The sequence below is a fragment of the Vespula vulgaris genome, chromosome 13 (genome assembly GCF_905475345.1).
Source record: "Vespula vulgaris chromosome 13, iyVesVulg1.1, whole genome shotgun sequence".
Classification (NCBI taxonomy): Eukaryota; Metazoa; Arthropoda; class Insecta; order Hymenoptera; family Vespidae; genus Vespula; species Vespula vulgaris.
Genome location: NC_066598.1, coordinates 1,742,501 through 1,767,500, shown reverse-complemented (window position 1 = coordinate 1,767,500; position 25,000 = coordinate 1,742,501). Strand labels below are relative to the sequence as shown.

Genomic DNA, 25,000 nt, shown 5'->3' with positions numbered 1-25,000 from the left:
AAAAAAAAAAAAAACAAAGAAATCGAAATCGAAATATCAATTTGACTTTAGTACGCTTTTAATTACGCTTTTAATCGGTATATAATCAGCACGAATATTATCTATTTATCTATTTATCTTTCTAAATTATTAGAGAACAAGAATGTGAAATCGGGAAGTTTAATTCGATGTTTCAAATATTTCACTTCCTTCCCTTTGTTCTCTCAATTATAACGTTGTAGTAAAAGAAATTATATCTTCATTGGAAATGGAAAAAGTATTCCCACCTATGATTAAACTCGATCGATGTAGTGACGCGTCGATCAGGAAGAAGAAAGATGAATCGAAGAAACAGAACGCAAGCAAGAAAGAAAGAAAGAAAGAAAGAAAGAAAAAGAGAAAGAAAGAAATGAGAAATGGCTGACTGTATGTAATGGTAGATGAAAAAAGAGAATAAGAATGAGGAAGATAGGGATAGAACGAGAAGGAGGGAAGGGAGGGAGGTAAAGAGGAGAGGAATCCGGTACCTACCGACGGTGGTCTCATTAAATGCAACCTCGTAACGCGACTACGTAATGAGAATCGGTTAATTAGTGCCGAGATGTGGGGGTGGCTTCGCCTACACCTAGAATGCATCTCGCCTGTCCATGTTCTTATTCTTATTATTCTTTTTCTTTTTCTTTTTCTTTTTCTTCTTCTTCTTCTTCGTCGTCGTCGTCGTCGTCGTCTTCTTCTACTCTTGTACGTTTTAAAAGTGATTAAGATAAAAAAGAAAAATGCGGAATGTTAATAAGAGAAGGATGAAGAGACAATAGAGAGAGAAAGAGAGGGTTGAAGGGAATGATAACGATATTAATGTAGAAATGAAACTAAAAAGAGAAAGATGAGAGAATTTTTGTTTGTCTTAATTTTGATGCCTATGGAATTATTAATTGTTTATATATTTAGTACGGCGGTAAGACGGATAGATAGATATTACGATACGAAAATATTATGCAATAAAATGTATGCGATATCTATTTACAAAAAAAGAATGAGAAAAGAAAGTGAAGAGTTTTTATGTAGAAAACTTGATAAAGAGAGAGAGAGAGGGGGGGGGGAGAGAAAGATAGCATTAAAATGTAAATGTTAGAAATGAATGGAAAGAAGAAAGATAGATATTCGTTGTTGCGAGCATAAAAATATTGTGAAATAAAATAGATGCAGTGTGCGTAAAAAGGGGAAGGAAAGAGAGATGAAGAAGAGACGTAAATGCAGAAACTAAATAGAAAGAGAAAGACAGGTAGACAGATAGAGATAGATAGATAGATATTATGAATAAAAATATTAGGCAATAAAACAGATACAATGTGCATAATAAAAAGAGAAGAAAGAAACTAAAGAAATATAGATAAAAACAAGAACGAGAGAGAGAGAGAGAGAGATGTAAATGTAGAAACAAAATAGAAAGAAAGAAAGAAAGAAAAAAAGAAAAAATAGAGAGAAAGAGAGAGAAAATGGAGATGTAAATGCAGGAATAAAATGGAAAGAGAAAGATAGAAGATGCGGGTATCAACTAGAAAAAGAAAGAGATAGATAGAGATAGAGAGAGAAATATATATATATATACACACACATAGACAGACAGATAGACAGACAGACAGATAGACAGACAGACAGACAGACAGACAGAGAGAGAGAGAGAGAGAGAGAGAGAGAGAGAGAGAGAGAGAGAGAGAGAGAGAAAATGAGGTTGATAGGAGTTCCTATCACGTGACTAAAGTGCATATAATGATGCGGTAGAGCCAGAGCGAGAGAGATGGAAATAGATAGACAGATAGATACACATAGAAAGAGAGAGAAATAGAATCCTCGTGGTCGTAGGCAGATGCAACGCGACATCGAGGAGACGTCCTCTAGGACAATAGAAATTAAAAATGCGCTTGGAAAAGAGAAAGAATGAGAAAGGAGGTGAGAGTATTCGGATTTTCGCGTTCCGATTCGTTTTCCACAGAAGATTTATATATCTACTATACTACTTCTCTCTCTCTCTCTCTCTCTCTTTTCTTTTCCTTCTCTAATAGTTGTCGAGAGAACAATACACCAAGTTGTGCATCGATGCGCGCCCTACGACGATGTTTTTACATTTACTTGGTGCAACCGGAAGAAGTACTGAGAAAAGAGATAGAAATAGAGATAGAAAGAGAGAAAGAGAGAGAGAGAGAGAGAGAGAGAAACGTTACAAACACGAGAAGAAATGATCCTCTCTCTGTCAGTCGAGATCTTTTTCTCTGTCTCATTCTATATTTCTTCTTTATCTTCTTCTTGAATTTTCTATCCTCTTCTCTCTCTCTCTCTCTCCCTCTTTCTTTTTCTCTCTATTTTCACTCTACCTCTCACACCCTCCCATCATTCCTCTTTCTCTCAACGAATTTGTTTCCTTTCGAATCCTACTCGACTCCCTACATTTCCATTTCTCCTATTTGCCAGTTCGTGTTTGTCCTTCCGTTGTTATCAAATCGATAATAATAATCTCGTATTTCTACGCGGTATCATACGCGGAAATGATATCGATATTTATTCTAGTTTTCTATGCTTTTCTACGATTTTTCTTTTTCCTTTTTTTTTCTAATTTTATTAATACTTCTAACATTGGAGATCGAATATCGCGTTTTAATGGTTACGATGATACGATGTGTAAAAAAAAGTTATTCAAAAATATCAATCGTACATATCAACGTATACAAAATGAATTCCTATGTTTAATTTATCAATGATCAATGACTCGAATGATCGAATTGTTTTTTTTATAAAATTTCAAATTTATCCCGATCCAGAAATGAAATCTTATAATAAAATATCTAATAGAAATTTCACGTAGCTTAATTACTCGATGTAAAAAAAAAAATAATATTTAATACAGGCATTTATAGAGTCTATCATTAAGTTTAAATTAATAAAACGTTTTGCCAACGCGGTTTGCTCGAGTCAATAAAACAGGCTCGGCATTTCACTGGCGTCGTTCAGTTTAACTCGCTCGACTCTTCTCGTGCTTTTAGAAATGGCTCGTGAGTAAAGCGCGTCGAAGAACACCAACGTTAATGAGATCTTTGCTCCATTTTCATTTCGACCAATTCTATCTACCAATCTATCCACTACTACTATCTAATTTGATAACGATACCCGAATACGAATTCGAATTTAATGGATCGAACGTAATCCTTCGTTATACGTGAAATCCTATTCCATTCTATTTTCCAATACACGTTTTAACGAACAAGTGACACATCTTATATCTATCCTCTCGATAAAAATAATTAAATCGCTTCATTTTTTGTTTTATTTTATTTATTTATTTACTTATTTTTTTTACTTTTAAGAGCTTGAACGAAAGAAAAGAGACTTAATTTCTAATGGAAAGAATAACAAATTAAGTCGAAGAAAGATGTAATAAATTTGTTTTTTAATTGAAATGACGATACGAGGAAAAAGATAGAAGGAGGAAAGAGGAAATTAAAGAGAGACAAAAAATTTGATATTTAGTTAAAAATAAAATAGAACAAAAACGTTATATAAAATTCTCGCTGGAAGAATCTCGTTCGTCTAATCGTACGATTAGAATAAGACGAGTGAATAAATTTCAAGAAATTATTTTTGATAATAATAATTTTTTGTCACCCGTTAGAAAGGGTTCGTGTCTCGAATAACTGGAAAGCTAGAGAGTTGAGAGGTTTCCTCGTTATTCGAACAGAGGGTGCCACTGGTTTCGTCGGACTTCAATTCTAGGGACAGAATTTCGGTTCGGCGGGCTGCTCAAACATTAATCGGAGAGACAGAGAGACCGGATGGATCGATTTTGTTCTGAAGGAGAGTCACCCTGTGGTGAACTGTGGGAAAAAAGTGAGTTTGCGGAACGAGAAGCAGAACGAGAAAAACTCGTTCTATTTGTATGTGACATTTGTTAATAAGAAAATGAGAAAAAAAAGAAGAAAAAAGTTATAAGCCAAAACTCCATTTTTCCAAATTAAATTAAGTTAAAATTAGTTGCACACAGAGAGAGAGAGAGAGAGAGAGAGAGAGGGGGGGGTATATTCTTTTTTTCATTTCTAACTTTATATTAAATTAATTTGTAGATATTTGCAATTTAATTAATTTAAAAATTACATTACGATAAATTTTTGTTAAGAGATGTTATTTTTATTATTTATTCAAATAAAGCAAAGAACGAGGAAAAGGGAAAAAAGAAAGAAAATGGAGTTAGGTAATACTTTGAGAAATAATAGTTCGTTTTTAAATTCTCGAGTACCAGAGGCATCGTTGATCGTCAGCAGTAGCTCTAAGAGTGGTAATTAAGACGATTAACGGTCATTAATTAGCATTTACTTGCATCTAGGATTATAGAGAAAGAGAAAAAGGGGGAAGAAAAAGAGAGATAGAGAAAATAGAAAATTTTCTTTGTCTTGCGAGTACATTATCGCGACGTAAACGTTTTCTCGATAGTACTAACGTTTCAAACTTCCGTTTCCGTAAATTCTTTCTTTCTTTCTTTTTTTTTTCTATTCTTTCTCTTTGATCTATAAAAAAGTTTAAGAATTCTCTCATTAATCTCTCACTTATTTTTATTTACACATCGAATAACAATATCTATTTTTATATTAATTATCAATCATGTTTTATAAAAAGATCAAAGAAAGAATCGAGAGCGAGTAAAAGTGTAACTAACAATTTCATATTCAAAGAGAAAATTAATAGTTCAAAATCGTCCAAGAAAAAATTATGAGATTAACATTCTATGAAAAATGAAACATATAGAGGAAGGGTGAAAGAATCTCAAACTATACAACAAAATTTATTATTAATTATTTCGAATGGGAGAGAAAGAGAGGATAATACGATTATCGGAATATAGAAAGAAGATGGAGAAAGAGACAGAAGTGCATTACCACACACGCGTATAAAAAATAAAATAAAATAACAGCACGTTAAAAAAGCAAAAAAATATATATATATATATATATAAACAGAGACATAACGATTATCACAAGATAAAAATAAAGAGAAATGTAAAATCACGTATAGGAACGTGTGTGCGTGTGTGAGTGAGCGAGCAAATGAGAATGTGTATGTGTATGTGAATGTGTGAGAAAGGAAGAAGGGAGGAGTAGAAGGAAGGAAAGGATATGGCGGCGTGTAATGCGTGTATGTAGCCACTAGAAAGAGAAAGAGAAAGATAGATAGATATAGAGAAAGAGAAAGAGAGAAAGAGAGAGAGAGGGTGAACCACGAGCGGCTTCTTTGATCTTACTCACACGCTCCGCTAGAAAAAGACATACACATTCACAGTGTACAGAGAACAAGTATTCCCTCTCTCTTTCTCTCTTTCTCTGTCTCATTCTTTCATCTCACTCACCCTCACTCTTTCTTTCTCATACACACATATAAATTTCGGTAGAATTCGCATCGCTTCTATGCCTATCTTCCGCAATGTTCCAATACATATTCATGATCGGCGGAATCATGGACCCACTACACACATATATATACATACATTTATATTTCTAGTGAATAAGAAATATATATATATATATATATATATATATATATATGTATGCATGTGTATGTTAGTAGAAGAAGGACAGCAGTAGCTAGGCAAGTAAAGCACCTTTTGTTTAACTTCGTGTGCACGCATATTGTGCGTATGCACGCTATAAATTTGTATACCATTGTGTATATATGTATGTATGTGTAGATGTGCGTTTATTCGTGTTAGTGTATACGCGTATGGGGAAGTGCATATGCAGCTTAGAATGCACAGGAGAAGTTTCTGCACTTAACTAAGCGGCTCGACTACCGATCGTTCTATCTCTCTTTCTCTCTTTCTCTCTCTCTCTCTCTCTCTCTCTTCCTCATTGCTTTGAACCCTTTTCTTCTTATTTGTTTAAGAAAGAGAGAGATAGAGTATGTCTATCTCGTTCTTCTTCGTACGCTCTTTGAGAGTATATATCCAAGTACTGTTTCTACTTTAACAGATAAAAGAAAAAGATTTAAGAAGCTTTAGTATGTATGAAATATATTACAGAGTTGTGTATTATATTAACGCGTATAATTCTGTTTAGTTAATTATTGTAATAAATAAGAATTCATTTCTCTTTTTGCTTTTTTTTTTTTTACAGATATATGGCTAGATTTCTTATATGTATTTAATATTATTTATTTTATTGCCATTTTCGTAGATATTTTGTGTTAAAATTTCTTTAATATCCAAAAAACGAAAATGAAAGAAAAACTGAGATATTGATTTCATTCGTTTTATACGAATATATAGATATGAGTAATTTAAATATATAATAACAAAAAAGAAAATAAAAAAAAAATTATTTTCATTGTTAATATATATATATATGTATGTATATTAATAATTATTATTATTTAATATTAATTATAATATCGAACTAATTTTAGAAATTTTAACAAAAAAGTGATCAACAAAAAGTCAGATATATCAAAGAAATATTTATACCTATTGATATCAATACCTATAGTAAGGATACAATATGCATACCTATATAGAAAGGATTTCACGCGCACGTTTAAATCATGCTAACGGATTAAACTCTATTCGAGGCTTTGACTTGGTCCGATCACGATTCAATTGCGATTCGATTTTCAATTCGACGAGGGACTTCGAACGAAAGGTCACTTTTTAGCCGTCAATCTGTGAGCGAAAGTTGACAGCGGCTTCAAATTTGTTAACTACATGGTGCTGACGAATAGAAAACAACATCTGCGATTCTATCGAGGTTTTATATAAAAAAAAAAAAAAAAAAAAAAAAAAAAAAAAGAAAAGAGAATAAAATAAAATAAAAAAAAGAAAAAGAGGAAAAAGAAAGAATGAAAAAAAAGAATAAAATAAAATAAAATAAAATAAAATATGAAACATAGAAAAAAAAAGAGAGAAGAAAAATAAAACATTTTCCAACTGACCAACTCGTTTGCGTAAAAAACGAAAGAGAGAGAGAGAGAGAGAGAGAGGGAAGGAGAGAGATAGAGAGAGAATCGGTCAGAAAAAACGATTTCGACGATTTAACGACGCGTCGAACTCTCTCTTTTTGTTGCTGTTATTTTTGTTGTTAACTCGTGGCAAGTTGTTGCTCATTTGCCTTTTTTGTCGATTTTTTTCCCTTTTTTTTCTTTTTCCGTTTTTTTACATCACGAAATGTCTACGTAAACGTTGGCGATTGAACAAAATGCTAGAGTACCGCGTTTTTACCATGCATTTTTTTCTTTTATTTATTTTTTTCTTCATTTCTCTCTCTCTCTCTCTCTTTTTTTTATATAGTTGAAATCGAAGCCGCGAATTAACATTTCTTACAATATGCTCACGTTATAAATAAATGTAACAATTATACGTATACGCGAATATTGAAAAATGTATAAAACGGTGATTAGAGACTAATGTTATTGTTCTAATCTTAGATCAGAGAAACTCGCTTAATATTTTTTAAGAATGGGAAAGGAAAAAATTATTTATTTTTTAATCTCTCTCTCTCTCTCTCTTTCTTTTTATATATATATATAATATACGTATATATAAATTAATATATTTTCATAATAATTACGAATGCGTCGATCAATCGTAATTAAAAATCTTTTGTACTAATTAAAAATCTTTCGCATCAATAATACATTTCAATTAGTAATAAAAAATGTTTCAACGTTTCACTTACAAATATCAATCACGATTAAAAAATCGTATAAAACATATATTGTAAAATATCTATTATAATTATTCACCATCTTACATACGTACACACACATATATAAAATCATAAATATTTTAGCTTTCCCATAAGAATATACACATACATACACACGCGGACCCTATCGTAAGTAATCCCCATGAGATGCATCGACGCGTATAGAAGAAAGATAAGAAAGGAACTCTGAAAATGCGTTCGCGGAAAGGAAGTTCCATTGCTCGATCAAAGGATCGAAAGGATCTGAGAGAGAAAGAGATAGAGAAGTAGAAGAAGAAGAAGAAGAAGAAGAAGAAGAAGAAGAAGAAGAAGAAGAAGAAGAAGAAGAAGAAGAAGAAGAAGAAGAAGAAGAAGAAGAAGAAGAAGAAGAAGAGGAGAAGAAGAAAGAGAGTGGGTCCCTATAAAAGAAGGATCACGAAGGAGCTGGAGAACGTTCTGGACCACCCGAGAGAGAAGTTCAGAAGTGGTTGGGAAGTTGCGGCGCCCAGCGTGACTTTGGGGGGTCCTCTTATCTTCCATTTCTTAAGCTGAACCATCCACCACCTCTCTCTTTCTATTTGTTTTACATTAATTTTTATAACTATGTACGTATTTTTATCCTTTATCATTGATCGATATGATTATTTGTATTTATTTGTCATTTATTTTTTTTTGATAATAATAATATGAAATCTATAAATAATTTGTTTCTTTTTTCTGTCTCTCTCTCTCTTTGTTTTGATTGACCTAATGTTTCAACTAATTTTGTGATCTTTCTAAATTTATTATTTCTCTTTCTTTCTCTTTAAATTTGTGTTAATTATAAACTAAGTTCTGTATCCTTATTATTATAATTATAATTAGTATAATAATAATAATAATAATAATAATAATAATAATAATAATAATAATAATAATAGTTATTAGTCTATAAAATTATTCGTCGATTTTCTCTCTTGACCTGGACCATCAGTTCAGTATTATTCAATCTCTCTCCCTCTTTCTCTCTATCTATATCTATTTCTATTTCTATTAACTCATTTATAATTATATTATAAATATATATATATATATATTAATTTCAAACTATTATTATATACTTTAATTCTTATTACGATCTATTATTTAAACAAATCGTACTGGACAAACTTGTATTTGAAGAAATGAAAAAAGAAGATAAAAAATAAAGAATAAAAAACAACGATCATTAATTAAAATAAATAAATCTCAGATTACCCATTCCAACGAATTCTTTTCTCAGCTAAATGTTCCTCTAACGGAATTCGAACGAAAAGATTCGCGAAACTATCCGAAAGAAAGAGAAAGACATAGAGAGTAAAAAAAAGAGAGAAAGAGAGTATGTATGTATGTGTGTGTGTGCGTGCGTGCGAGAGAGAGAGAGAGAGAGAGAGAGAGATCGAAGAACAGTAGCCCTGGAATGGTGCAGGGCTACCCGCAGAGCACGGCTACTTGCTGTGGCAGCTTCGCGAAGGAAAAGACAAAGGAGGGCCCACGCTTTCATCCATGCCGACATTAAGGTACCTACCGTATACGCCCTTTTGCGACACAATAAGGTCCGCATGCGGGTCCAACGGATCTCACGTCTTCCACCTATATACGCATACGCTTTTCTTTACAATAAGAGAGACTCCCTCTTTCTCTCTTTCTCTCTTTTTCTGTTCAATCTTCTCTCTTTCTCTTTCTCTTACCCTCTTTCTGTCTCTTTCGTTTCGTTTCGTTTCGTTTAATTTTTATTTTTTTCCTTCTCTTCCTCTCGTTTTCTCATGGGAGATATTTTATCATCCGATAAAAGCGTTAAATCAACATCAAGAGGGAAATAGAGTATACTGATATTCTCTGATACGTGTGTATGTGTGTGTGTGTGTGTTTAGTAGAACAGCTCGTTTATGAAGTTTCGCGACGATAAACCGCAGCTAGGAAAATTGCCGAGCGAGCGACGCCCGGCGAATAATTGATTATGTGGGAGACGATGGTTAATGGGGCCAATAATTTATAAATCGATCCGATGTGTAGTACGGAATACCGATGGAAAATATTCTCCTTCCTTATGGGAATTAAATTGATTAAAAAGCGCGATCCTGAATATTTAGAAAAGTTTATTTGATAGTGATGGCATAAGGATTAGATAGTAATGAGTAAAGGGGTGGGATGTGATGACAGTGGTGGGATGTATACAAAAAAATAATAATAATAAAAAAAAAAGAAAAAAAAAAAACAATGAACATCTTAATAACGAATGTCAATAAAATGAAACATTAACGACTTTTTATCTTCCTATAAAAAGTTTCTTAACGATCAGGATAATGTAATAATAAGATATAGATATGATAACAAATGGAAACTAAACTTTGCACGATGAGAACGAAGAAAGATGGAAGCTCGTATGAACATAAAAAAAAAAAAAAAAAATAAATATACATTTACAAGATAAATCAAAGATTAGAAATAGACGAAACATGTAAAAACGCGTGAAATAATATTCAATTAAATGAAATAATAAAATGCTTGTAAAAGAATAATAACAAAAAAGGAAAAAACAAAAAAGGAAGTTCCTAGACAGAAAGAGAGATAGAAAGAGAGAGAGAGAGAGAAAGAGAAAGAAAGAGAAAGAGAGAAGAAAGGTGATTGCATGCTGAAGCTACAAAATGGCGACGACTCGAAGACTATGGGAGACACAATGTATAATTCCACGTTCGCCGATAATTATTATGACTTTCCAAGTTCCCTTGCTCGTACAATAGGCACTCCACCTCCTCCTCCTCCTCCTCCTCCTCCTCCCCCTCCCCCATCTCTTCTACCACCATCTCCACCTCCACTTCCTCTTTTTCTTTTTGCTACCGGTTATATTCCGAACTTCTCCTCCCTCGCGAGAGCGGCACCAGGTAAAACGGTCTTTCTTCTCTTTCTCTTCGTCCTTCCCGACGTCTTCATTCGACAAAGACGACGAGGACAACGCGACGACGAGGACAACGAGGACGACGAGGACGACGATGTTCGCCAGTAATAATAAAGTGACATTAGCAAGCATGCGATCTCGCGATAAACTTTCCAAATTTATTCCTCTTACCCTCTCGATGTCGTCGTCTCCCTTTGCTAGCGTTAGCCAACTACCATTATCAGACTAAATTCGTCGCGAGGTTCTTAACAATATCTTCTCATGTCTCTCATTTCTTATCGAATTTACACACGATTTTTTTTCTTTCGCTGTCCGTTTGTTTTCTTTATTTTTTTTTGTCGTGTAAAAATCGTCGATTTTGTTATATTATGAAAGAAGTCAAGAAAAATTCGAATTATTTGTCCTTCGAATTAATGACAAAAAAAGAAAAGAGAGAAAGAAAGAGAGAGAAGAGAAAAAAAAAAGAAAAATAAAAGGAAAATTCCCTAGTGATCGATAAAACATGAATCTACGAATAAATTCTCTCTCTCTCTCTCTCTCTCTCTCTCTCTCTCTCTCTCTCTCTCTCTCTCTCTCTCTCTCTCATCGTATTACATAAAATGTCAAACGGTAGGATTATTATTCAAGAAGGAAGGGAACTAATTGGATTCGAATTAATTTGAGTAGGAAAAAAGGAGAGTAAGGACTCGTGGCCTCTTTTTACAGAAAGGGGGGTGGTAGTCGTGGTGGTGATGGTGGTGGAAGGTAGAAGGGGAGGAGGAGAAAGAGGAAGAGGAAGAGGAAGAGGAAAGTAAGCGATAAATCTCGCGACACCCCTACTCGTCGAGCGAGAATCTTATCGATTAAACTACCAGAGAGTCTCGGATGGGAAAGAAAGATTTTCCATTCTTCCTCGAGCACCTAATTTATGCGACCTCTCAAACATCGTCGTCGTCGTCGTCGTCGTCGTCGTCGTCGTCGTCGTCGTCGTCGTCGTCGTCGTCGTCGTCATCGTCGTCTCCCCGTTTGCCTAAGTTTACAATTTCGCGGCTAGCAGTACCACTCGACCTCAGACAGAGCGTGACGGTGGCCGGGTTTTAAAGCATAAAAGAAATTATAAGCTGGTAAAAAGAGGAAAAAAGAAAGAAAGAAAAAAAAAAAGAAAAAGAAAAAAAATAAGAAGAAAAAGAAGGATAACTCAGGTGGCCCCGAACTATGGTGACACAGTTATATCTGCCTACTACAATCGGTCGTACCACGAACCAAACGCGAGGGTACACTCTTTCTTTCTTTTTTTATTTCCCTATTTCCACTCTCTCGTTTACCTAATTATCAAAATTGTATGTATCGGCTCACCAAATAATATGTATGTGTATATATACGTATATAGATAGATACAGGTAGAGTTATATTCTCTTCAGGTTGTGTCAACTTCGCGAGGATATGAAAATAAATTTTATTCAAGTAGAGGTACCAACCTGTGCCATCGTATCTATGTATATCATTCTAATTTACTATCGTCTCTTGTAAATTCAAATATTTTTTTTTTCCTCCTTTCTTTCTTCCTTTTTTCCTCCTCGAAATATTTTATTCGCGTTCTTTTCTTTTTTGTTGTTGTAATATCTCGATAATATTTTAATCCCTTATCTCTTTCTATAGTTATAATGTCAACGTTATGTCACCTAATATTCCATGAATATTACTTTTATTTAACATACACATTGGAGAAACGTTATAGTTATTTAAGGCTTAATATTTTCCTAAAGTATTAATCCTTTTAAAATATTTTCTTAATACACGATATTCTCTTTTAATACTTCGCGCGAATATTAGATTATTTGATTCTAAATAAACATTTTGTCACCTGATACATTCTTAATATTTTTCTCGAACGAAACTACACATTTTTTCGTACTCGAATAAAATTCAATATGTAAATATTTTTTTATAAATAATAATAATTGCTTTTCATACGAGGAATTCGTCGGATGATTGTGACTTTGGTATTCCGATAGAAAAAAAAAATATATATATATATAAAAATATTACAAATGAAAAAAGGAGGAAAAGAGAGAGAGAAAAAGAGAAAGAGAAAGAGAAAGAGAAAGAGAGAGAGAGTAGAACACGCAAATTTGACGTTAACGTCGGGGAGCGTTTAATTTGACGTGAGCCTCGAAATGGCACGCGATCGTTTGCCTCCCGAATGTTTGCAATGCTCCAGACTCCTCCTCGTCGTGAACGCTGCGTGTTCGACGGATTAAATTTCGAGCCATTATTGCACCATAGCGATTTCGTTGGTTCGATCACGTACCGTTTACTACATGATTCGCATCTATTCTATTTTATTACGAATATATGTACGTATGTACGTACGTATGTATGTATGTATACACGTTCCTTCATAAATATATATGTGTATATATATAAACTCTTCAAATATTTTCTAAATAAATTATAAATGAATATTATAAATGTAATATTACAAAAAAAATAAAGATATATGTACGTACGTATGTACGTACGTATGTATGTATGTATAGGATGAGATTAATTATAAAAAAAAAAAAAAGTTCCTACGAATCAAATGTTCGTTTAAAATCTTTTTTCCTACGTTAATACAATGTATCTTAATATGATCAATTATATAATAATTCAAGACGATACGTATTTCCGTATATTTGTATACATATAAAAATAGAATCATGTTACGTGATAAATAAAAAGTTAATTATTTAATAGAAATAAATATTCGTTTACTGTTACTTTCTATCTCTACACTTAGAAATCGATGGTATAGTTTATCGAGCCAATTAGGAATAATTTAAAAGAGACATAGAGTACACGAGTTATCTATATATAAACATGACATAGACTTAGAATATTATAACATTAATAGAATGTACTTTCTTTCTCTTATGTGTATCGAGATGAAATAAAGAAAAAAAAAAAAAAAAAAAAAAAAAAGAAAAAGAAAAATAAGAAGAAAAGAATTATTAAATAAAATATCAATACCTTAATTCGATTAACAAATACCAATAATTAATTTAATGAGAAAGATTCTCTAACTATAATATACTTTGGTGACGTTCGTGAACTGGTACCATGACGTATATCTCTAAACGAAGTCTACTCTAATTGTTTAGAAATTGCGCGAAATCGGATGACAATTAACTGCATGCATGCATGCATGCACGTAGTAGACGAACTGGAAATTACCGGCGATGGTACATAAGGGCCACCATTAAGGGGAAACAAACGATTTAATAATTCAAATTAATATGACGAGAGTAAGAGAGAGAGAGAGAGAGAGGGAAGAGAGAAAGAGAAAGAATGTCTATCTAATTGGACGATAGTTTTCTTCAATCGAGAATGAAGGAGTAGCTCGTTAATTTACAAGACAATTACGACGAACCTATGTCCTTTTAATTGTGCTCTTGGCTTTTTTTTTTTTTTTTAATTCTAAATTTAAAAAGATTTAAATCGTTATACGATCTTCTCAATAATGTTCCATAATTAAGTTAATTATTATTATATAAGAATTTAAAAAATGTTCATTGAAAAAATTGTTAATGAAATTTGTGAAATTTTAACGAATAATAAATTGCTGAGAACATTAGAACGAATTAGTTAGATTATTATAAATATAAGCTTTTAGAATATTCACTCACCATTGTAGCTGTCTTGCCAAGCCAGTACGCCGCAAAGCAGAGCCAAAGTTTTTCCACTTCCGGTAGGACTTTCTACTAGACAATGGGTTGCTTTTGTACAGCTTTGAATAAGCTGAGAGAAAAGAGTAATAATTATATTAATTCGATTGTTTTTTTATAAATCAAATGAGAAATCAATATCAACGAAAAACTTACTATATTCATTACGGCGAATTGACAAGGATATGGCTTCACTGGAAATTTCACTTTACTGCCAGCGATGATTAGTTCGTGCTGCGTTACATCTGTCATCGGAAATTCTTTCGTTTTGATCTCCTCAGAAATAATGGGAGGAATAGGTGGCTCCAAATATTTAATCAGTGTATCTTTATTCTTTGTAAACCTTTGTCGTTCTGATAATTTTCTTATTTTGGATTGTTTTGTTTTTGATGTAGATTCCGAGGTATTATCAAAAACTATAGACATATTTTTTCTTTTAGCATTATTGTCATCTTCGGAATCTGCACTTACTCGTTTTTGTTTCTTCCAAGAAAATAACGTCATTCTTGCAGCATGCGAAACACAAGAGGACTGAGTAAAATCATCAGAGATATCAGAATCTGTATCTGTACTTATCTCAAACACGTTTGGAGCAGTCTTCTCGTAGCTACGTTTAGGATTTATATCAGTACTAGTACTTTTTTCAACGCAAGACTGTCCTTGTTTCAAAGTCGATAATTGATTAAAATTATCAGAATTATTGGAATCTGATTCCATACTTATATCAAGCAAGATTGGATCTTTCTTTTTATAGACACTATCTGTAGGTTTTGAATTAATGTTGATATATTCTTTAATAGAAGAATATTTTTGTTTCAGAGCATTGCGTAAAGGTAAAGAATTTTTTATTCTTTCTTCTTCGGTAGAAGACTCATCCGATGAAATTTCAAAAACATCTGTGTCAACTCCCTCTTTGTCTCCTTTTGATTTAGATGAATCCATTCTGTAACGATATTTATATATATACATAACATTTTAATACACATACATACTGTGCTAACATCACAATCTTAAACCTAACCTCCTTCTAATTAAACTAAACAATATAATTACTAACTCAAAATCGTAGAACCAATCTTCTACGTAGAACTTAATCAAGTAATAAAAGATCGTAGCAATAACGATAATGGTTATCAAAGTCACGTGCATGGATCGATGAAAACACGAAGGTTAAAAAAAAAAGAACTGCACCAGCGATAACACGTTTAATCACTACGATTTTCTTCTTCACATGTTATAACATAACCTATAGCAAATCGAATGACGAAGTGAAATAGACACGAATTATCGTCGAAACAAACAACGTACTATAAGACGGCTTCTTCGCGCCACGCTTCTCAAATTACTCACGTTCTATCCGATAGAAACAAAAACACACGTGTTGCGCATTTGGCATATCGAGAAATCTACTTATTGACCTTTATCGAACATTTTTATTATCGTTCACCTATTGAAAATATTTTCGAATTAAATAAAAACAACGTTGGATCGCTGGGGACAATAGAGAACAACAAGGATATCGAATAAAAACAATACACTATCATCTTTGTCGTTCAAACAACAGGAGAGATCACGTGACCAATCGCCAAGAATCCGATTGGCTGTAAATTATTCGCGGGAAATATTCTCCATCTTGGTAAATACTTACGTATCCTTTGAATCTTAAAATACTCTAATTGAATATTAATTCGCGAAAAATTACTTATTCGCGATAGATACAATGTTAGCTCTTGTTTTCTTTTTCTTTCATTTCTTATGTCATCATTTAATGGTTAGAAAAGAAAATTTTCTTCTTGTTCAAGAAGAAAAAAAAAAAAAAAAAGAAAAGGATTTCTGTTTTCTTTTCCTTTTTGTTTCTCTCTATGTTTTCTCTTTTCTTTTTATTTTATTTTTTTTCAAGGATTTATGTTCGAGAAGCAGGTAAGGGGATTTCAAAGTAAAGAAGAAAATTCTGATTCCAAGCTCTTCGAAATTTTGTTTGGTGCGGTGGTAACATCAAAGGAGTAACAGAATTTAAAACCCATATCGCGTGCGTGTGTCTGGAATAAAGAATGTTATATTACCAGTTGGAACATCTCTCGACACCGGGCATGAATCCTCCTTATCAAATTATCCGGAACTTCCCACGGATTCTTCGCGTTGTACTTACTTACGTATATGTACGTGTACGTATGTATATCGTACGGTATATATACAGGGTGTCCACTTTCGAGATCAAACGTAAAAAAAAAAAAAAAAAAAAAAAAGAAAAGAAAAGAAAAAAAGAACATGTACGTAAGATTATGCAATGATATCGATAAAAACATTTTTTAGAAAGATTTTCAACGATTTCGAAGAATCATTTTTTATATATACATATATATGTATACATAATGAAGACGTTAATCCTCTTATATATTATAAAAATTACGTAAAAGTAGAGCGAGAAAACAATGTCGTAGACGTAGGACAAATGGGCCCTATGGGTAGGTTGACCAGGGTGGGTGGAAGGAAAGGGATTGGCAAGTGGAGGTAAGGGCAACGGTCACGTACTTGCAATGAAATTATTCTTAAAGTTTGTATCGCAATTTCCGCTCACGTTTCAGTTTAAAAGATTTCCTACCTTCTTGCACTTTCACACGGTTATGATAACGATCTTAACGATAATGTTCCCAGTGCGAATGTTAACAACGTTGAGATTTGTTTTATTTCGTTTCGTTTCGTTTTGTTTTTCAGTTGTTAATCATTCGTCGTTATTCTTTTTCTGCCATTTTTTTTCTTTTCTTTTCTTAAAGTTTCCCTTTTTTTTCGAACTATATTATCGTTTCCTGATCTCGTAAAACGTTTTAGTTATTGTCTCATATAGGAAATCTTAAAGACGATCATATAATTCATAAGTTTGACCACTGGACCGTAAATTATGCATATCCAAAACGATCCCCATAAAACATACGGAGGGTGGATAGGAGTCATTACTAGAAAATGTGGCAAATTGCGTGTAACAACCCCTCTTGAACGTTCGTAGAATGTGAGATTAAATTCGGTTGGTTCGAGTAAACCGTTTCGCGCAACCCTCCTCTACTCGTTTTTTCTATCTTTCTTTTTTTCTTTCCTTCTTTCTCTCGTTTTTTTTTCTTGACACTATAGTCTTTTTTTTTCATGTATACGCATATGTTTGCGTATTGACCTTGATATACGTATTTAACAATTAATTACTTGGAATTACTTGTAATTTTCAATTGAGCCCCCAAATACACACCGATGCAATGCGAAGAAAATTATCTTTTTTCTTTTTTTTTCAGGTCTTGTTTAAAAAAAGGAAAAATAATTCAGAAAATATACTCTTCAATTAATCCAACTGTATACAACCAATCGATTTTGTAAGTCTTAATTTTTTTTTAATTTTTTCTTCTTTTCGGATTGAAAAGAAAAGAAGGAGAAAAGAAAAAAAGAAAGAGGAATGTAAATACTTCCGATAAAGGCTACGACAAAATATTTCCACGTAGGGCGAACAAGTTTATCCTGTTGTAAGGGTGGAAAAAGAAAATTGTACAACGGTAGAGGGTTGAAAAGAAAGTGCAGAGGGTGGACGTGAAAGGGGAAAAGATTTCCGATCTTCAGTCCATATTTCGTGGTCACCCTGAACAAATTCGTAGGACGAATATGTGTTTCTCTCGTGGTCACCATAAGCAAAGAGGAAAAAGAAGAAGAAAGAAGGAGGAAAAAGAAGAGGGTAGAGAGAGAGAGAGAGAGAGAGAGAGAGAGAGAGAGAGAGAGAGAGAGAGAGAGAGAGAGAGAGAAAAAATATGAAATATAAATAAAACATATTCTTATACTCTGACGGCAAGTGCAATAAAAATGCGGGAAAAGATCAGAAAAGATGTTCGAGGAATATAAAGTAGTTCCCTTTTTTCTTTCTTTCTTTCTTTCTTTCTTTCTTTCTCTCTTTTTCTTTTTTTTTCTCTGCTTTTTTCTGTTTTTATTTCATTTTCGAATCAATTAACTTAATTTTTCTTCCTTTTTTTTTTGAACGCACTTCTTGTAATCTTTTTTTTTTTGATTTATTATTACAAAATACAATTTGGTTTGTATCGAAATTTTTTTATTTCCTTAAACTTTCCTTTCTTATTTTTTTTTTCTCTATACATATATACATTTATTCAAACCCGTGTGTGTTTTTCATTCTCTCTAACAATATGCATTTCGAAAAATAATCCGATTAATTTCAAGTTCGTATCTTTTTCTTTCGTGTTATTTTTTTTTTATTTGCCAAAAGAGAGAAAGAGAAAATACAAAAAGAAGAAGTAAGAAAAAGAAAGAAGAAAAAATATCAAATCGTTCGTCAAGTGATATCACGTATTCGAGATGAATCTTCAATCTTCCAGTATCACCCTAACATCCGTCACGGTTTAGCAGTATATTTCATAATCCGGATAATTTATCATTATACCAAGCTAGAACGTTCGTCCATGAGAATGAATCAGAAAGGAGATCCTTGCTTCTTTCTGTCTTTTTTTTTCTTCTTCTTCTTTTTCCTTTCATTCTTTTTTTTGACCCAAAAGAGGAGCTGTTTTCTCTCTCTCTCTCTCTCTCTCTCTCTTTTCTTGACAAAAGCATTGCATCGTCCGAAATCACAGTAGGATCTCCCTCGGACGAATATTATATGCGAACGAGTACCGAATGTTAAGAAGTTCCAGAAATTCGCGAGAATGCAAGAACGTTGAATGTTGAATAAGTTTGTAAACGAAAGAAAAGAAAAAAAAAAGAAAAAAGAAAATAAATTATTTTATCAAGACCCTCTGATCGAATTTATTATTCTTATTAATTGCATAATGTGTTGAAGATAGTCACGTTACGTGTATTTTTAACAAGCGAGTTGACAGCATTTGATTTCTTTTTCTTTTTTTCTTTTTATTTTAATAAATAATCAAGAAAAAAAAGATCTCGCGTTTTTGAGGTAATCCTTCAAAATTTTATTACGACGAACGACGACATTTTCTTGAACATGCAGTCGAACTATCTACGAACAAATATTTACAATTTCATTAATAATATTTATGTAATATAGAATGAATTAATGATATAATCTCTTCCCCTCTCTCTCTCTCCTTCTCGTTTAATCAAGAAAAAGAACATTAAGATATTCGTCTTATTATCGGCACCACGAGATTACCGTCTGTCTAAGGGTAGAGGGAGAAAAACAAGACGATAAAGCTAAGATGGAGAGTTAATTAAAGAGTGCCAGATCGTGCACATTTGATACCGGTACGTGATTCGGTTTTATCTGGATACGTTTATCTATTGCCAGAATAGATAAGATAAAAGAGAAAAGTCCCATGAAATTTCTTACTCGAGAGTATAGTCATCCCTTTGACGTGAATCCAAAGTTTCTCCCTCTTTTCTCGTAGCTAAGGGTGGACAGACCATATGTGGCCTTCTTATCATCCCCTCCACGATGATATATATATATATATATATATATATATATATATATATCTGTCTTTTTCTCTCTCTTTCTATTTTTTCTCTATCTCTCTTTTTCTCTCAATATTTTCCTCTTCCTTCGAAACGAGTGAAAATAGACGTATGGACCGAACTCGAGGCCACGGAACGGAGGGTCAAATTGCGTGGGTCCTCGACTAAAACTAAAATAAAAGAATCATGCTGGCTGGGGGTCCAGAAAACCTTATTCTCATTGGAAAGATATTGTCGCGTGCATGTACACTCAATTCGAGATAATTCGACTTCGAGAGTCGAATCATTTTTCTCTCTCATACATTTTTAAATAAACTATTTATAAGTATATATGTATTCTTTCTTTTTTTTTTGTTTAATATAAATTAGCCCAATAATTATTAAGTCTATAAATTTTATATTAAATTCTCTTATAATTTTAGGGATATTAATTGCGTACACATTGTACATATATATATATATATATACATATACATATATATCTGATTAAAATGAACGAATAAATTTTACAGCGATTCAATGAAATAATGTTAAAGAATTTCGTCGTTCTCTCGTTTAAGAAAAATTCCTGTTGACACAAAAATACTGGCAGAAAGTTAAGAAACGGACAATAGTTTTTCAGTCGATGTAGTAGTTACGGGACATCGATCAGATGTGATCACAGTGGAATTAGCCGTCCCTTGCAGGAGTCCGGTACTCTTACATCGAAATCACCCTCCCTTCCCTTCCTACCCCTCCTACTTCCTTACTTCCTTCGGAAACCTCGAAACCACCCCTGTCGTCTAACGTTATAGTACGCTCGCTCGAGGAACAATCGTTTCACGTAGAAAACATCCACGTTAAGACTCGAGTAAGAGAGACATCCCGACGATGTCATCCCACGTAATTTCCAAATTATTTCTAAATTGTTCTTCTAAATTATTTTCCGATATCGAATCATTTCACAAGATATATATATATATTTTTTGTTATTATGTAATTTTACTAAGAAAAAGAAAAGAAAAAGAAAAAACGAAATAGCTAAAAAAAATTAATGCAAACATTAAAGACTCTTAAGCTTCTTGATTGATCATATACAATAAATATATATATACATAGATTCCATTATTTTCGACAAAGATTAAAATCAATCTATTATTATATTATTAAACATTCGACCGTCTCAACATTTTCATTATACAATTTTTCTTTGTTTCTGCTGACGACGATCCATGAAATTTGAGGATCGTCGTTCGAGGCATCATGCTGAGCTTACACGTCGCGTTTTATGGCTTTTTCGTCGTCGTTGGAACTAAACTTATTACACATGATAGCGGTGGTGAGAGAAGGAGGAGAAGAAGATGGAGGAGGGGGTGGAGAAGGGCTAGAGAGAGAGGGGAAAGGAGAGGGGAAGCTTTTCCTACTCTTTCATCCATCTCTTTTCATCTTCTTACTTTCACCCCCCGATCGTACGTACGTACGTACGAGTAAAAGGGGAGGCTTTTTATTAAATCACACATCTCGCGTGCTCGTAGATAGGCCGATTAATTTGCCGTGACGCTTCCTTTTGTGGCATCGAGCCAACGCAACGCCAAGAAACGGCGTCGTCTTCATATTTCATGTCGTCGGTGTGGAAGACGATCTCTCTCACTCTCTCCTTCTCCCTCTTTCTCTTTCTCTTTCTCTCTTTCATTTTAAATCTCCCTAAGGACCTTTCTATTTTCACTGTTACTCGAGAACGATGACGAACGTTAAGAATGCCTAAAGTTCACTCGAAAAAGATCAAGATTTCTCAAACAGCTTTTTTTTTCAATCTCACAGATCAAATTATTACGTTACATCTATAGGTCTTGATAAATAATTTCGAATAACAAAATAATTATATGTACGTATTTAGTATGTACGTGTCTTGTTTTATCACGACTTTATGTAAAAAAAATTTTTTTTACGTTCTGTTTGTTTTTTTTACATAATCGACGAAGTGACGTATATTTCTTTTCTATTTTCTTGTTTTTTTTCTTTTCTTTTTTTTTTTTCTAACACTTTTTATATCGTTTACAAGAAAAGAAGATGGTTTGAGAAGAAATTGTAAGGATCCATGATCTATTGTATGAAAAGAAAAAAAGAACAAAAAAAAAAATACACACATATACGCACGTATACATTCACACATTTACTATGTATGAAACAAAATAATTTTTGCCCCTTTTTCTCTCTTCTTGATATCTCTCGACAAAACTTTCCAAGTCAATGGAAAAATTACAACGTGTACAAGTTTATGGCGTCGAACCTTACGAATTGGAAGTTATTACGATCTGATTTCATTTCCAAATTTCTCACTGAGATATATACTTTTATCACCCTGAAAACGAGTAACTGGAGAAAGTGGAATGAGTTGGCGGAGGAGGAGGGTTAAAGGGGAATGACGATGATTCGGTCACAGGACGCACGTCTATACTCTTTTTCTTTCCTTTTTCGGGGCAGGTTAAATGGCCAGTGCAAAAAAGTCATAAAATAAGTTATAATTTGGCGCACACTCGGCGTCGGGATGTTCAATGTCCTGTGTGATCACTATAGTTCGCTTGAGTGAACTCGAGAACACCCTCACCCTTCTTAGCTAGAAACCTCCTCTCACCCCACCATAACCCCTGTCCACCATTTCTCCCACCACTTTAACTACGTAGAGACTGTTTTCTGCCCAAAGAATTGGTACGTTACCATTTTCTTTCTCTTTCTCATCAATTCAATGTCGAAAGTGTGAGAGACTCAAAAGATATATATATATATATATATATATATATATATATATATATGGGTGTATCTGTTAGAGTAACAGCTTCTATCCAATTCCAGATTAATTGTAGGATCGGACAGAAGGTCCTTGGAAAAGGGACTGAAAAGTAAGGAGAATGATCAGCAAAAAAAAGTACGTCCTAAGTTGTCCTTCTTGTCGTCCTTGTCGATACGTCACTATCGAGGATATACTCTATACTTGCTAAACTTTTTAACCTTCTTCTTTCGATCGTTCTATCCTTCCTTCTTTTCGTCCTGTTTTTTCCTTTTTTTATTTTTTATCTTATTTGCCTCTTTTCTCTAGCTAGCTAACTGGTTAGCTAACTATCTAGCTAGCTAGCTAGGTAACTTGGCTGTTGCAAAAATATTGAGTTTTCTTTACATGATGTACGTAACTTGAGTTTCTCACGAAGCTTCGGTCATAATATTAAATTGAATTAGAAAGATAATTGTTCATTAGACAATTCATATCACTTTATTATTATTATTATTATTATTTTTTTTTTTTTTTTTTAATTAATTTTTCAATTAAGAAGAATTTGGAGAAAAGATAAAATTAGTGACACTGGAAGGTTCAATGAAATAATTAATAAGATTAAAAGATAGATATAATGATTTTATTACAACTATTGTTGTTAATAATTGGGTGTTGTGAAAAAAAAGAGAAGAAAGAAAAGGAAATGTTGAAGCTAATTAGATAAACTTATTACGTCTAATAAAGAAGAAGATAATCTTAATCACTAAGATCGTAGTTTCCCATAAGGGGAAAGAAGTAAGCCAAATGGCGTTTGTTGTTGAACACCAGGGGAAAAATATCGCGCCCTTAAGAGTTACGTTGATTTGACATAAGGGCTGGGGAACAGGTCAAAGGTCAATAGAAAGGAACATCCTAAATATGACGCATCAGAAATTAATGATTATATCGTCGAGAGAATATGATTTTTGAAGATAGACGAGAAGAAAAATACAAATTAAATAATATTCATGAATAATTGGAGAGAGAGTCTAATTATTTGTATTTAATTAAAAGAGACAAAGAGAGAGAGAGAGAGAGGGAGAGAGAGGGAGAGAAAGAGAAAGAGAGAAATTAATTAATAATGAAATAAAATAATCAATTCGTAAAACGAATCGACCAACCTCTCTGCGTTTCTTTATTAACAAAATAATCATCTGAGATATGAAAATTTGATTTGGCGACCTCTCGTCAAAAAAAATATTATTCTTCAAATTTTATATAGAAACGTTAAAAATAAAAATTCTACACTGCTACATATATATATATAATTAATCTATAAAAACAATCGATCGATCGAATAGATGTTTGATTGTTAGACAAAATTCTGATCGAATCCAAATTAATCGATCGAGATAAATGTATTAATTATTCCATACAAAAAAATATATATATATACATATATTATTTGTTAAAAACATAATGAGAAAGAAAAGAAAAGAAATCGGATACTTTGAATTTTGAAAACAAGATTAACTTCTGAAACACGAAAACCGTGTGCTGTCTTATGTTTATTCAATATAGGTATACATACATACATACATACATACATATGTATTTATATATATATATAGTACAGTATAATACATATGTATATAATACAGCCGTTTCGTTTTCTCTCGACAGCTGGTGAACGATGCCACACACAAGGATTATCTGAAAGAAATAATCTCTTCCACACGGGGACCTTTAATCCTTACCATTACCTACCTACCCTCTCCACTCTCCTTACTACCACTATTACTACCATCGATACTACATCAGCAACCTTCTCAACAATTTCTTACTGAAGAAACCACGAGACCGAAAAAGTATCGGTCTAATCCCGTTTGTCCAACCGAAGAGACACTAGACTGAATCCTCCTTCGAACAGAATGCCTGTTTCTCGAAGGAGCTTTCAAAGTTTCAAGGACTCCTTTTAACGTAATTTATTTCCGTCCGTCTGACCAAGAAAACGATGCGATCGGATACTATTCGAATAAGGAAGTCGTTCTCAAACAAATTTTTAGATAGAGTGAATTTTTTGTTTTCCTGTTTGCATCCTTTATTTATTTATTTATTTATTTACTATCCAAATAATTTTCTAAAAAAAAAAAAATCTGAACTTCTAATTCTCAATAGCGTCCCTATTTCTATTACCGTGCAAGATGAACGAGTGCGAATGAATGATACTAAAATCGGACGAAAAATGCAAATCTCTTTGAAACAAAAAAAAAACAATAAGAAACAAAATTTACAAAAATTAAAAAAATTTCTGCGACTTACATATGTTATCAATTATTTTTAAAACACACATGAGTAGATATATATATATATATATATATGTATGTATGTGTGTGCATGTGTGTGTCATCAATTCTAAAAAATATCGAGATTGATAAACAAATGATTTAGATAATGGCGAGTAACATAGATTACGCGTTTAGTTTACGAGTTAGAGAGGGTCCTACATGTCGACGGTATA

General features: G+C 32.8%; 1 protein-coding gene and 1 long non-coding RNA gene across 7 annotated transcripts in view; one reads left to right on the top strand and one right to left on the bottom strand.

The window, feature by feature from the left end:
* Positions 1-25,000, bottom strand: part of LOC127068401 (Fanconi anemia group J protein homolog) — an 89,567-nt gene that overhangs the window by 44,337 nt on the left and 20,230 nt on the right. For 2 of the 6 annotated variants that reach the window (XM_051004525.1, XM_051004529.1), the window contains exons 1-3: positions 15,355-15,686; positions 14,454-15,240; positions 14,259-14,370 (exon numbers count right to left, since the gene is read on the bottom strand). In XM_051004525.1, the coding sequence (XP_050860482.1) occupies positions 14,259-14,370; positions 14,454-15,240; positions 15,355-15,446 (991 nt within the window). In that variant the 5' untranslated portion in view covers positions 15,447-15,686. Of the gene's footprint in view, positions 1-14,258; positions 14,371-14,453; positions 15,241-15,318; positions 15,736-25,000 lie in introns of those variants that run through there. The other 4 variants (XM_051004528.1, XM_051004526.1, XM_051004530.1 and 1 more) reach the window with 3 other exon arrangements.
* On the top strand, positions 15,808-18,292 carry LOC127068491 (uncharacterized). Its single transcript, XR_007782949.1, has 3 exons — positions 15,808-15,933; positions 17,579-17,656; positions 17,783-18,292. It is a non-coding gene; the product is annotated as an uncharacterized LOC127068491 (long non-coding RNA).